The sequence below is a fragment of the Nicotiana sylvestris genome, chromosome 6 (genome assembly GCF_000393655.2).
Source record: "Nicotiana sylvestris chromosome 6, ASM39365v2, whole genome shotgun sequence".
Taxonomy (NCBI): Eukaryota; Viridiplantae; Streptophyta; class Magnoliopsida; order Solanales; family Solanaceae; genus Nicotiana; species Nicotiana sylvestris.
In genome coordinates this window covers 146,890,978-146,906,527 of record NC_091062.1, presented here as the reverse complement: position 1 = coordinate 146,906,527, position 15,550 = coordinate 146,890,978, and the positions used below count along the sequence as shown (strand labels likewise).

The following is a 15,550-nucleotide window of genomic DNA, read 5'->3' as shown; positions in this document are numbered from 1 at the left end:
CAAATTAAGGAAAAATATCCTTTTTATAACAATCGAAATCGTACCTGTAACGACACCATCTGGTGTAGTGGCCTCAGCCATACCATAACAATTATATCAATGGGTCGGGCCTCCACCTCTTAGGCGCCATCTACCCGCTCGTCCTCTATCTCTAACTTGTAGTGTATGTAGATTAGTAACTATAATGGAGTGTGTGGATTGACTGTTCTACTAAAGTAGGTTTCTCCCAAGTCTGGGACAATTTCTCATGATGTTCCTAGTATCACCACATTCATAACAACTCATCTACAGTTCGGCTTCTCATTCTGAGTCTGTGTCGGATAACTAGGATAACCATTGAAGGAATCATATGCCAGTGGTGCATTAAAAGATGACTGTCCCATGAGAGTGCCCTGATTAATTGGAACACTACGAGTATTCTGAAACTGTTTCCATGGCCCTGCTAATACCGAAATGTAGAATTATTATGGACACAGGAATATCGAAAGTCCCAACATCTTCCTATACAAATCTCAGCTCTTACTCATATACAAGTTTCAGAGAACCTTTGAATACCACATAAATACATCTCAGGCCAAAACTGATATGACACATGACCCCAAAATTTGATCGTTGATAGTGGACTCCCTTCACTTAGCACGAAGCCATATGAAACATTCTGATGATTCACAATACTAACCATTATTGCTCGTACAATTAAGACACCTCAAGCTATTTATTTGTCGCATGTCATCCTCGTGACAATTAAACTCGCTTCCTCCAGTGTCTTGGCTTGCTAATATGTACCCTCCGCCAAATAGAAATCCCATACAAACCACATTATCTCTAATACCACCAACTATCTTCGGATCTACATCCACCTCGTGACCATGCCACGATTGTGACGATTAGGCAACTAATTAAGCCCTCTTAAGATATTACTTATCAACCAAATGTCAGAATCTGATGCACCCCTATGCGCACAACTGAAAGATCTTTTTGCGCTTCCATATCTTCAATTCTGAACGACACGTGGTAACAATGGTTGAATAGCCCTGGCTCTCTTATAACCTTTTACGGTATCTCAAACCATTGGCGTAGTGTGCAATTCCATACATGAGTGGATGCAAAAGAACATAAGATATATGCTTCAAGCTGAATAAATGTTGCACGATAAGGAATGAATGAAGTGGAAATTTTTCCTACTAGTTCTGTAGCATCTCGAAGATAAGTACAGACGTCTCCGTACCGATCTGCAAGACTCTACTAAACTCGCTTATGACTTGTAGCACCTATGAACCTAGAGCTCTGATACCAACTTGTCACGACCCAAAAATCCCTCCAAAGAAGTCGTGATGGCACCTAGTTTCTAAACTAGGTAAGCCTAACATTTACTGTAATAATATGGGTATTCACTAACTTTAAATTAAATTACTCTGAACAAAATACAATTCCCAAAACCGGTAGTACAAGTCATAAGTTTTTTTTTCTAAGAATTATACATAATAAGTACATCACTGTTCCGAACAAAAGGAACATATGGAAATAAGTACAATTGAAGGTGACTCCGAGGACCGTGAAGGCTGCAGTGGGTTTATCTCGAGTCTCCACTGCAACGAACAGCTACTATTGATCAAATACCTGGATCTGTACACAAAAATGTACAGAAGTGTAGTATCAGCACAACCGACCCCATGTGCTGGTAAGTGCCTAGCCTAACCTCAGCGAAGTAGTGACGAGGCTAGGACCAGACTACCGAATAAACCTATGCCATATAGCGTACAAAAATAATAGGAAGCAAGTAACAACGATGGCAACAATGATCAACCAATGAGATAAATAGCAGGCAACAAGAACACCATAAATGTTTCTCAACCAATAATAAATACAAGTGCAATCAATTAATCAAGTCCTTCAAATATAAATCTTTCGCCTATAAATCCTTCAAGTAATAATCTCTAAGATAATATGTTTTTCAATAAATATATTTTGAATATATTTCCTTCAAATAGATATCTTTCATATAAGCATCTTTCGAATATAATTCTTTCGAGTAAAGGTCACCTTGTGACACCTCATATCATAATCATAAATAATATAGGTCTCAGCCCACTTTCGAAATTTCACAGCACCTCGTGCCCACATTTATGTCACAACCGCACGGACAGCTCACGTGCCATTAAATAAAACCATAATATATTCCCCGGCACCTTGTGCCCACATATTTCTGTCTCACATTGCACAACAATATTCTCATGTTACTCAGCTCATAGGTTCCATAACCCAATACAATTAAGAATGTTCAAGGAGCCTCATTCACTTAACATAAAGTAGAGTACAACTTCCAACCCAATTAGGAAATCAACAAGAAAAGATGAAGTTATTTTTAGAAATCATTTGATAAAGAAAATACCATTTTCAATTAAAGTACAATATCGAAGGAATCATTACCTTTAATACGAAAAATTAATAAATCAAAACATAGTAGAAATTCCTTTTTAAGTAAAGTACAACCTCAAACGGTTTAAGGAAACTTTAGTACGTCGAGAAATCAATTGAGCTAAGAATGTAACAATTCTTGAAATTTGAAATATTGAACATATTAAAATAATAAGGCAAAGTATTGTAAACACTATGGATTCCAAAACAACGGATTACAACAGTAAAGTGATCTAAACAGTTAATACACTTGAATTGTCAATAACAAGTAAACACAGCAAACAGAAAGTACACGTCATCACCCTTCGTGCACGATCCCATAATATCATATATAAGTGGACGGCGTGCCACACGATCCCATAATATCATATATAAGTGGACGGCGTGCCACACGATCCCATAATATCATATATAAGTGGACGGCGTGCCACACGATCCCATAATATCATATATAAGTGGACGGCGTGCCACACGATCCCATAATATCATATATAAGTGGACGGCGTGCCACACGATCCCATAATATCATATATAAGTGGACGGCGTGCCACACGATCCCATAATATCATATATAAGTGGACGGCGTGCCACACGATCCCATAATATCATATATAAGTGGACGGCGTGCCACACGATCCCATAATATCATATATAAGTGGACGGCGTGCCACACGATCCCATAATATCATATATAAGTGGACGACGCGCCACACGATCCCATAATATCATATATAAGTGGACGGCGTGCCACACGATCCCATAATATCATATATAAGTGGACGGCGTGCCACACGATCCCATAATATCATATATAAGTGGACGACGTGCCACACGATCCCATAATATCATATATAAGTGGACGGCGTGCCACACGATCCCATAATATCATATATAAGTGGACGGCGTGCCACACGATCCCATAATATCATATATAAGTGGACGGCGTGCCACACGATCCCATAATATCATATATAAGTGGACGGCGTGCCACACGATCCCATAATATCATATATAAGTGGACGGCGTGCCACACGATCCCATAATATCATATATAAGTGGACGGCGTGCCACACGATCCCATAATATCATATATAATATCTGACTTTATATAGTAGGCCCCTTAAGGGGAGGATAACAACTCTATACCTTTAACCCGACAAGGGTACAACTAACATCCCAAAATATCCCGGCAAGTGAGTACTCACAACACATTCTCTTTTTAAATCACTTCTTCCTCAACTAACACATTCATGTTCGAGCTAACGCTCCAAAAGTACACCAATCACAATTCTACCTCAATCGTTCACATTATATGAAACTCATCAAGTAAACAAGGAGATTGTGTCACATTATTCGAATTAAAAGCAATTAAGACCCACGGTCATGCTAGACTCCGGTGCATAGATAACTGTCACCATGCCTATACACCGTACTCCACATTAGCAAGTAGCAAATAACATCCTAATCCTATTCTCTCAAGCCAAAGTTAGAACAAACACTTACCTCGAACTTCCACGGCCAACTCAAGCCTTTGCCTCGCGAATTCGTGTCCGAAATTCTCAAATCTAGTCATAAACAATTCAATCCAGTCAATAAAAATTATAAGAATTAATTACATATGAATTTCTACATTTTCCATTAAAATCCGAAATTTAACTCAAAATTGCCCGTGGGGCCCACGTCTCAGAATCCGACGAAAGTAGCAAAATATGAACACCCATTCAACCACGAGTCCAACCATACCAAAATTATCCAATTCCGATACCATTTGGTCCTTCATATCATCATTTTACATTTTTGAAAGGTTCCAAAATTTTCTTCCCAAATTCCATCTCAAATCACGAATTAAATGATGAATTCAGTGATAGATTCATGTACTCTAACCAAATCTGTGTTAGAATCACTTACCCCGACCAATTTCTTGAAAAACCTTCGAAAAATCGCCAAAATCCGAGCTCTATAGGTCAAAATATCAAATAAAACCCAAAATCTCGTATTTATAGAGTACCCCTCGGATTCCGACAGTGCTGACCGCACAAAAATGACCGCGGTCCGCGCCCAGGGAGTGCTGACCGCACAAAAATGGTCGCGGCCGCGCAGCAATTTGACTGCAGTGACAGGCTTCACTATTTAGGCCGTAACTTTCTCTACAAATGTCCAAATGCCTATTATAATATGTTTCGGAAAACTAGATTCAAAGCTCTACAACTTTCGATTTTGAATCATCTCAAAATTCTTTGTAGATCAAAAGATATGAGCTTCCGAAGTAGGACCAGTGACCTGCAGATTCTTCCCCTGCGCGGCCGCGCGCCCAGCGCGAGAAGGAGCGCGGTCCGCGCCGCCACTGCTGCCCTCTCCATTTTTCTAAGTTCCAGGGTGTCCGTACTTGTTCAAAACTCACCCGAGGCCCCCGGGACCTCAACCAAAAGCACCAACAAGTCTGAAAACACATCACGGACTTAGTCGAGGCCTCAAATCACATCACATATCATCAAAATCACCAATTATGCATGGATTCAAGCCTAAGAACTTATTTAATTTTTAAATTTCACAACCGATGCCGAAACACATGAAAACTAGTCCGAATGACCTCAAGTTTTGCATACGAGTCCAAAATGACATAACGAAACTACAGAAACTCTCGGAATTCCATTCCGACCCTCGGATCAAAATCTCACCTATCAACCGGAATTCGCCAAAATACTAACTTCGCCAATTCAAGCCTAATTCTATACCGTACCTCCAAAACCACTTCCGATCACTCTCCTAAGTCACAAATCACCTTCCGAAGCTAACCGAACCATCAGAACTCACATCCGAACCCTCTAACACATAAGTCAACATCCGGTTGACTTTTTCCAACTTAAGCCTCAAAATATTCTTTATATTTAACTCCGAATCTTCCGAAAACCAAACTCGACCTCACATGCGAGTCATAATACATATTACGAAGCTGGTCGAGATCTTAAGTCGTTGAACGAGGCGTTAATTCTTAAAACGACAAGTCGAGTCGTTACAATATTTGACCCTTTTCCGTTATTAATAAGTGTTTGTTATTTCACAACGAATTTGATACAAAAAGATATGCCAATTGCAGTATAACGCAGGGATTACTAATTCGAAAAACCAAAAAAATAAAACAAAAATAAAAACTGATTATTAGTATGGAATTTGATACTGGGGATATTTTAAATACTATGGGCAATCAAAAAGAAACCTTTAAGGATTTGGATAAAAGGGTTCTTCCTGTTTATCCCTAATCCTGATATATATAGGATGTTAATGATGTGCTTGCTGCTGTAGATCGTGTAATTGATATGGGACTTGCAGATCCATCTAGAATTGCCGTGCTTGGTGGTTCCAATGGTGGATTTTTAGTAACACGCTTGATTGGCCAGGTTAGCTAGTTCTCCTGTATATGCTGTATATTGTCTTTATGGTTTTTGTCACGTGTTATTACGTTTTTTGTCTTTATGGTCCTTGTTATCTTTGTTCTACTGACATTTTCTGCCCCTTTTTATAAATATACTAGTATCTATGAACGTTGCACGTTAATAATGACACGTGATGATTTAAACATTTATTTATAAGAAGGAACAGTATAATTTAATTAATGAGAGAAATTTTATATTTAATAATACAACAATCAGTAAATTGCGAAAAATATTATTACATTTGCATAATACATAAATTTAAAATAAAAGGACATCATCAAAAATTACACAAATGATCAATTTTGTCATGTTAGTTAGATAATTATGTATTATAATTTAAAACTATTTAATGTGATGGTCGCTTAATGAACACTTCTTTATGGACAATATTATTTTGTGTATGTTTCCTCCTAATGCTTTGTTGCTCTGCCTTAATCAAAACTCTTGTTGTAGATTTTGATATCCCTCTTAAAAGTGCAACATACAGTTGTTCAAGAAACACATATTGCGGTAAACATAGTCCAATATTTAGGACGTTTGTCTTTGTGCTTTATTTATTATATTTGCAAAACATAAACATACTAAAAATTATTTTCACATAAATTAAATTAGATATTCCTTTGTTTCAAAAGACGAAAGTTGAATTCGGGGATAAGAATATACTTAGAAGCACATTGACCTAGGGCTGTGCACAGATCGGATTGGATCGGATTTAGCCTATTTCGGATTCGGATTTCGGATTTCGGATTCTGAAAAGGGCAATCCGAATCCGATCCGAATTAACATTGGATTGGATCGGATTTTAAACTTTGGATCGGATAATTTTTCGGATTGTCGGATCGGATTGTCACAAAAATTTTCAACAATTTAAAGTTCATTCGGTGTCTCTATCTCATCTTCCATCTACCAAAACAAACAAAAAAATCAAAATAAAATCAAAAGTTGAAGAATAGAACATGAAATAGACATAAAAGACAGAAGAGAAGAGAAGAGAGGCGGAAGAAAGAGACATAAAATCAAAGTAAAATCGGAAGTTTGAGTCATTGAGACTCTTTTAGTCTTCACTGAAGAGAAGAGAGGTGCAAGAGAGGCGGAAAAATCTAAGTGAGTGAGGGGGTGTGTGAAAAATGAATAAGCATAACCCTAAAATTTTAGTGTGTATTTATATAGGTACATATAATTTCGGATATCGGATCAAATCGGATTAAAATCATACCAATCCGAATCCAATCCGAAAATCCAAAATTTCATAAAACACAATCCGTATCCAATCCGAAAATTCGAAATTTGAAATCCGAAAATCCGAAATAGAGTGGATCGGATCGGATTCGGATATCCGATCCAAATGCACAGCCCTACATTGACCAGTATCATGATAATTTTTGCATGTATGACGTTATTGTCAAAACTTCTATATACCATAAGTGTGCTATTACATAAGCTATTTGACGTATCTAAGTTATTCAGTAGCACGACGAGCATATTTTTCTTCATAATCAACCTATATTCAATGGAAGATCAATTTTAACTTAGTTTATTATATATATGGTGATACTAACATACGTAAGAAATAATAAACTTGACAACAAACATATATGATAGAAGGTCATTAGGTATTAAAGTATTTCAGTATTCTTCTTGATAGTAATTATTGGTATCATTTTTTGCTGAATAAAAAACAGAAAAATATTTTAGTTTTACTATAAAATTTTGCAATCAACATTTTATTTAGTTGATCAACATATTCATTTCTGCTAGCTAGGATATCTTTTTAATTCTATCATGCGATTTGCACAAATTGTGTTTAAATCTAATGATAGAAATATTTATCTTATTAAATGACTACTATTACCATTGAGATTGATAACCAAGCGTTCAAGAAGAACCAAATCTTCTTTTATTGGATGCTCTTTTTCGTTTCCGAAACGAAGTAAGAAGACACTGAATACTGGCTCTGCTCTTATTTTATATTTCTTGTCAGTTGAATCCTTTTCATTTGAGGCCAAAAGTATAACTTTGGCAAGCTAGCTTTTACCGGTCTCTGCTTTTGTCGATTTTGGAACTGTTGGTAGTACTTGACATAAATTACCTCTCAAACCATTGATTTTCACCAAACGGTTCATTAATATTCAATATATCTCTACGGGCAATTATTTCGATCGTTTGACACTTAGCCACAAGTGCTTCATCCCACATTATCAATTTTGCTTTCCTTATAAATTTAGCACCATTGCCCTGCTTTGATATATTTGTGATGGTTATTTGATTTGTTTGAAGAGGTATATTAAATCTAAAGTAGTGGGGCTCACAATGAAATCGTTGTTGATACATCACTTTCTATTATTGCTAACTGTGTCATGCTTCTCGATATGATATTTGCAAATAATGCATGACATAGAAATATTATTTCGATTTCACCGGTGCATCTACAAAGAATAATTCCGTTATAGCAGAGTCGACTCTTTATAATATAGTCTTGAAAGCTTGTTCTTGTTTAGAATTTAGCTTTGATTGTGCTTCCTCATACACTTGTATAACATGTTGATTCTTAATAATATGTTAACCTTTTTACATTGTGTTCTAACGCTCTTTTTATGGAATAAATTTATGTACCCTAAAATTTTTTTTAACTTGAATAAGAATTTTACTAATATGATGAATTTATTAAAAATAATTGAATTAAGTTCTCTTGCTAAATAATTCATTAAAAGATTTAATTATTTGGTTTTAACATAAAAAATAATTTATTCTATGTTGATTCAAATCTTAATATTAGTTCATCTCTTGTTTTGAATATTTAATCTTAATTATACTTTTATCCACCATAAATATTATTTTCAAAGACTAAAATATTGATATGAAATTTTACTTTTAGATCTTTATGTCTGTAGAATCATTAGCGGTATTGACTCTTACCAACTATTTTTTTCTCTTTCTCAGATATTTATATTCTTAAATATTTCTTTGTTGTTGTTTAATAATTGAGAATTTTTTAATATTACACGAAAAATTGATAAAAAAATATTATTTGAGTAGGAAAATAGTTTAAATATAATATAAAAATATATTATCGTAGGTTTTTTCTCTCAGTAACTCTTTATGCAGTCTATTTAATACTACTTTCATTTTTTCTTAGTATTGGACATTATGGAGTGGTAACGTATTGCTAATGCGGAGGATTCTTATGAAATTAATTTTATTAAATCTTACTACATGTTTTTAATAAGAATTTAATAGAATTTTTTTATTTAAATCTTAAATATTAAAAATTAGCATAGAAGGTATTGTAGTCCAAGAAATAGGTAACTACAGTTATGTCATTTTCCTATGAGTTCTTCCGTTTAATATTTTAGGACTATTTTGGTATATTAATATTGTATTTATGCTTTTATAATAATATTGACTCTACTTTTCCTAAGTAGATTTGGACAATATAATATATTCTCAAATTAAATTAGTAATAGGAGATTAAAATATGCTTTCAAATTAAATTATTAATAGGAATTTTTAAGAAGTATATCCTAAAAGTAATAAGATTACATGACTAAAGATATTTACTTGTTCAATTTTATATGAATTAGATAGCCCGAAAGTAATTATACTAATAGGAATCTTAGAGGTAATCATGTAGGATTTCTAACGTGTAGTATTATGTCCTAAAACTAATAGGATTATAAGGCTAATATCTAGAATTCCGGTTATGTCCTTTTATTATGAGTTATTATGCTTAATATTATAAGGTTATTTTTGTAAACCGATATTGTATTCGTGCTTTTATAATAAATGAATTCAGTGTCATAAAGTGAACCTGGAGGGAGAGCTCTGAAACTGTTCAAAAATTATAATCGTAACACCTGTAGAATTTCTTTTTAATTTCTTTACTTTCTTTTCCATGAGTAACTCTCATAATCGGAAATTAAGTGTAATTTGCATAGCATATAATTCAACTTTTTTTTTTTTTGTTTCTTGCGTTTCTTTATAATAAAAATATGAAGCGGTCATAAAAGATGAGATATAATATTTGAAAAAATTGAGTTCTCCTATTTCGGTCAGTTTTCTTACTTTATGATATTTGTTCTAAATTACGTATTTCATCTTCGTTTGATAGATTACATTAGTAATATTATAGAATATTAATTTTAGTATTGAAACTTTATTTTTCATTATGTTAAAATAAATAACGTACATAGAGAAATTGAGTTAGGAAAGATAATTATAATATTCAAACCATAAGTGAAGTGTCTGAGAGAGATTGCTATAATTATCAATGATATTATGATATATGATTGTATTTAGTCAGTTAGTGGGTATCAACTGTCGATTTTATTTCATTAAAGTCGATCTTAAGCATCTTCCGGTTCAATTACGTACTAATTATTCTGTTGGAATATCCCTTTTAGATTTCAAGAAATTTTTGTGCAAATTTTAATCCAGATATCCCTATTTGTTTATTTATGCTATATGACATCCGTGTTTTTCTCTTCACCAAAATTCTCATATCCTTTAAAAACTTTAATTCGAAGACCAAAAAATAAAGAATAGGTAGATATTTACTTGTTCAATTTCATATGAATTAGAAAACCTGAAAGTAATTAAACTAATAGGATTTCTAAAAGTAATCATATAGAATTCCTAACATGTAGTATTATGTCCTAATACTAATAGGATTATAAGGCTAATATCTAGAATTCCGATTATGTCTTTTTATTATGAGTTATTATGCTTAATATTATAAGATTATTTTTATAAATCGACATTGTATTCATGCTTTTAATAATATAGATAGATAAATAAGATGTTGGACAAGGTATTTTCTTTTTCTTGTAATAGAATTTATCAAGAGTTCCGATACATTTCTAGTTGCCAGATAAGCTTGCTGCAGCACCTGCAAGGAACCCTGTTTGCAACCTTGCTCTGATGGTTCGTACATCGGATATCCGGCAGTTTACTAACAAACGTATGTGGACCAGTGGTTTCATATCTGCTGATGACCAGTCACTGTATGAACAGGTGAAAAATGTAAATAATTAGTGGAATAAAAGCTGGGAAACTAAGCTGATTGTAAGCCATTTTTAGCTTGATGTGATCTCTGACGCAAAGTTAATTACTGTTTAACTTTTTGTTGTTCTATTCATGAATTGTATAATATCAGAAAGCAAATGCTTTTATCTTCTTCTGTGCAGTACGCGCAGGCATTGAAGGAGAAAGGAGTTGAGGTCAAAGTCATGGTGTTTTCCAAGGACACTCATGCAATTGATAGGTAAATTGGTCCCAAATTTATGAGTGTGCTTCTTTTCTTTGTACTTGTCTTTTATGATAGCCTCACTTCATATTGGGAACCTTATATGGGTTTCTGTGCAGACCACAGTCTGACTTGGAGAGCTTCCTGAATATTGGTGTGTGGTTTAACAATTACTGCAAGTAGATAGATATCTTTTCATCCCTTCACCAGGAATTTCGCCATTCCTTTATGCTGTGGTACTCCTTGAACATGTCCCCCTATCAGAAAAGAAGATTAAGCCATTTGTAAGTCAATTCAAGACTTGACCCTTGAAAAGATGAATCATACATATTCTACTTAATCAGGTTTCTTATGTTCAACTTTTGTCATAATCGGAAACAAAATCCGTGGTTAAACTATCATGAATTAACCGTGGTAAAATTATATGTGTTTTCACTTAATTTGTGACTCTTAAGATTAAATTGTTTGGTTTGGTGCAAACACCATGCTAGTAAGTATTTTTCGTGAGTCAAAAGACTCAAAACCATTTCACTTTGTACTGATAGCATGTTTATCTTGACTGCATGTGAACATACATATCTCTGTCGCCTGGGAAACATTGGTGGTTATTCCTTTGAAAACCCATTTACTTTTGCATGAATGAGCATTCTAAATTGTGAGACAAGCGAAAATAATATGGTCATGCATGTGTCACCACTTCTATAGCTGGTTATTAGGAAAATCATTGGTGTATGCTTTAGTACACTGATTGTTGTATGAACACAACATAAGAAATCATGAAATTGACTCATTCAGTTTCTTTTAGCAATATTAGATAGCAGCTGCTTACTACATAGTATTTGTTATATTCAGATGGCGGATGAGTTTCAAACCAAGCAAGGAATTGCAGTGAGACGGGAGTCTATAATTAGTACTCCTGATGTTTTTTATCAAGAAAAAGTACAACTCAAGTATCTGCAACTGAAAAAGAGTTAAGAGGATTTTCATTGCAAAATTTGAAGACTGCTAGGAAGATATCAGTTCAAAGTACAATCCTAAAAGTGTCTGAGTTGCCCCACACTGTACAAGGCAACAACCATGCTTAACTTCTTCCCTTAAGACCCATCATCATACCATGAAACAACAATATCTTTCAGCGCTTCTTTCAGTACCTCCCAATGAGATTCATCAAATTCTACTCCTCCATTGACAACTTTAATCTCCACCAACCACAGCTCTACTGTCACTTCCCATATTTCCACCAATAATGCCACTCTCCCTTTTACCAAACCAATTCCCCCACCCTTTGTTCTCTCAACTCTATATCCTTCTTTTTTCCCAATTTTCATCACCTTCTCTTCAATACTCCCTACTTGAGCAGTCGTTGTAAACCTCATCTCTTTCTTATTCAACCTTGCTTCAAATAACACTGATAAATCCAACCCAGCTGACATTGATATTATATCAAACGCATTCATTCTCCCCTCTTTTTTACAATCCTTAATTTCAAATATACCTTGACTAAATTGTTTCTGATTTGACTCTTCGCCTTTCTTTGCAGATTTCTTAAACCATGGAAGCTCCATTAATTCCTCAATGCTTAACCTTGTTGTCGGATTAGGATCGAGCAGCCGGTTTATTATACTCCGTGCAGGCTTTTGAACACAATCAGGGAATTGAAATTCACGACGATGTTTTGCCAGATGCAATTTGGTTAAGCTGCTGTCATCGAATGGAAGTTTTCCTGCAAGGAATGAAAAGAGAATTACCCCACAAGACCATGCATCCGCCTTAGCACCATCATATCCTTTTCTGTATACAATCTCTGGAGCCGCATAAGCTGGAGTACCACAAGCCGTTTGGAGGAGGCTGTTACTGAACTGTTCCGAAAGAGCGGCTAATCCAAAATCAGAGACCTTAAGCTGGCCTTCTTTGTCCAGGAGAATGTTTTGTGGTTTAATATCACGGTGAGCCACGCCGTTTTGATGGCAAAAGTGTAGAGCTGAGACAAGCTGGTGGAAGTAAAATCTTGCTGTGGAGTAAGAGAATTTTCCGCGGCGGCTGAGCTTGGAGAAAAGATCGCCACCAGGTGCGAGTTCCATGACAAGGTAGATTTTGGTCTTTGTGGCCATGACTTCATGGAGTTTGATAATGTTGGGATGATGGTTAAGTCGATGCATGGCGGAGACTTCACCGATGATTACTCGTTCCAGAGAGGCATTCACGGTTGTGTTTTTGTTCATAACTTTGATGGCAACGTCTGTGCCATCGTTTAAACATCGTGCATGATAAACTTTTGCGAAGCTGCCACGGCCAAGAAGGTGACTTAATTGATATTTTCCGAGAATTATTGAACCGCTTCCACCACCATCAGCGCTGCTTGTTCTTCTGATTTTAGAAGCAGAAGATGGTGGTGTAGCGGCGGCCATAGTTGAGCCGGCGGGGAAGGAGAAGAGAATAAAGCGAAAGGGCAGGCAAAAGAAGAAAATTAAGGACAGAAGTTTTATAAGGAGATTAGTTGGAGAGTTGAACTAGGCGTGGGAATTGCTGGAATGTCTGTATTATAATAGCTTTTGGACTCTTCTGTTTTGTCTTGTTTTTTAGTTTTAGAAGTGTTAGGAGTCTGCCAACCAATTATAAGTTGATAATAATAGTAACATAACAATAAACAATAATATAAACCAATTTATATATTGTTGTGCTCAAGTATCTTTGGTTTTGATTTCCATCAATTAGTTTTAGTACACCACGTTTGAATTTTCAGAATTCATAATTACTACTACATCTATTCTTTAGTTATAGAACGATTAGGAGTCTGCCACGGAAAAAGAACAAAAGATGATATAATAAAATACTATGACTGGTAGACATGCTCCTTTTATTTGCATGATTTTGCAAGATGCTTGATTAACACTTGGTATCATTAAAAGAGGTTTCATATTAATTAGTTTCCATTATGTTTTATTAATGGTCTGAGTCTGAAGACTAAAGAGATTCTGGTTTTGGAGAACCTCCCTACCTCTTTCCCTTGGTTCCTTCAGTCACCATATGCAGACTAAAAGCATTTAATTGAAATTCCTATTGTGCTATTCTCTATTGATTATGGAAAAAGCCAAAGATAAGTTTTGCCTCTGGAAGACCAAATAAATTATAAGTGCATGCGCTTGTTCCATTTTGGATTTTTCTTCAAAGTTGGAAGGCAATTCGTTTAGCAATTGATCAACTTGCAATTTTTTTAAAGAAAATTATCTATCTATCTATATTTATATTATTTTATTATAAAAGCATGAATACAATATTGATAGACCAAAATAACCTTAAAATGTTAAATACAAGAATTCACCAGGAAAGGACATAATTGTAATAGTACACGTTAGGATATATAATCCTATTTCTTTTTAATTTGGATATACTTATGATTTTGGTTAGGATTTGGTTGACTAATTAAAACCAATGTGTATGGAACACTATTATGTACCACCACCGCTTTCGGCTTTCCAACGTTGTACCACATGAGGCAAGAATTTACAAATATTTAAAATTACTTAAGTTAGTGTTTGCTATCATACTTGAGTAGAATCAACTAATTAGAATTTGAGTAGAATACAAATTTGGACAACAATAGAAAATTCAAAAGTATGCAACTAGCTTCCTATCCGATGACTACTTCAAGGATTTAAAGTCTAATCGAAGGTAAAAAGAAGAGAAAGTCCATAAATAAAAACCTCCACTATAACTCCCTTTTTCGTCTTTGGGGCTATGCTACTTTTATGGCTCATTTAATTTGTTTTCGTCTATCTTTTAGGATTAAGATATGGTTTGTCCTTTTTTTCTCCCTAATATTTGATTTTTATAATTGTACTATGATTTAAGTGATTTTTTTTAATCTTTATTCATTACAAAATTTGTCCTCTGTTGTAGTTTGATTGATTTTTGTTTTGATTTTGTTCATTGTTGGTAAGAACAAAAATATGCAGTATTCTATTGGTGTTGGTGCATCTGCTTAATGACTATATTTCATAGTTTTACAGCATTATTTTTCTTTTGTTATCTCTTTGATAATTTTGACAACATAACTATTTCTTTTGATATCTTGTTTTTTAGCTCTTCTTGACTTTTGAAAAATTATTGCAAGGTTGAAGATGAATGTAAGGACTCACCAACACTTACTTATACATGCGGATATTGAAATACCAATAGAGGTAATCACAAATAGTTAATGGTATTTCTAATGAAAAAAATCTTCTGAGCAGATATTGATACTATTACATTCTTTAAGTGTCTTGGCAATTTTAATCGTGCAACTTCGGAACGAGAATATTTAATTCCATTTTGTTCTTTGATTGTATCAAAAATTTATTAATGAGTTTGTTTGAGTTATATATTTTATTTTTGTATTTCGAGGAATCGATTATTGAATTTTGTACAGGTTGTGATTTAGATTATCTATGCAACTGAAACTTTATTACTTTTAATA

The 15,550-nt window shown here is 34.3% G+C and overlaps 2 protein-coding genes across 2 annotated transcripts; one reads left to right on the top strand and one right to left on the bottom strand.

Annotated features, from left to right (window-relative positions):
- Positions 1 to 10,747: 10,747 nt before the first annotated feature.
- Positions 10,748 to 12,037, top strand: LOC138870056 (acylamino-acid-releasing enzyme-like). The gene is made up of 4 exons (XM_070147583.1): positions 10,748 to 10,862; positions 11,036 to 11,112; positions 11,214 to 11,378; positions 11,947 to 12,037. Exons 1-3 carry the CDS (start codon positions 10,770 to 10,772, stop codon positions 11,275 to 11,277), a joined length of 234 nt encoding a protein of 77 aa, XP_070003684.1. The 5' UTR covers positions 10,748 to 10,769; the 3' UTR covers positions 11,278 to 11,378; positions 11,947 to 12,037.
- Positions 12,038 to 12,055: 18 nt separating this feature from the next.
- On the bottom strand, positions 12,056 to 13,724 carry LOC104228974 (CBL-interacting serine/threonine-protein kinase 7-like). The gene has a single exon (XM_009781531.2). It carries the CDS (start codon positions 13,500 to 13,502, stop codon positions 12,189 to 12,191), a length of 1,314 nt encoding a protein of 437 aa, XP_009779833.1. The 5' UTR covers positions 13,503 to 13,724; the 3' UTR covers positions 12,056 to 12,188.
- Positions 13,725 to 15,550: the final 1,826 nt, after the last annotated feature.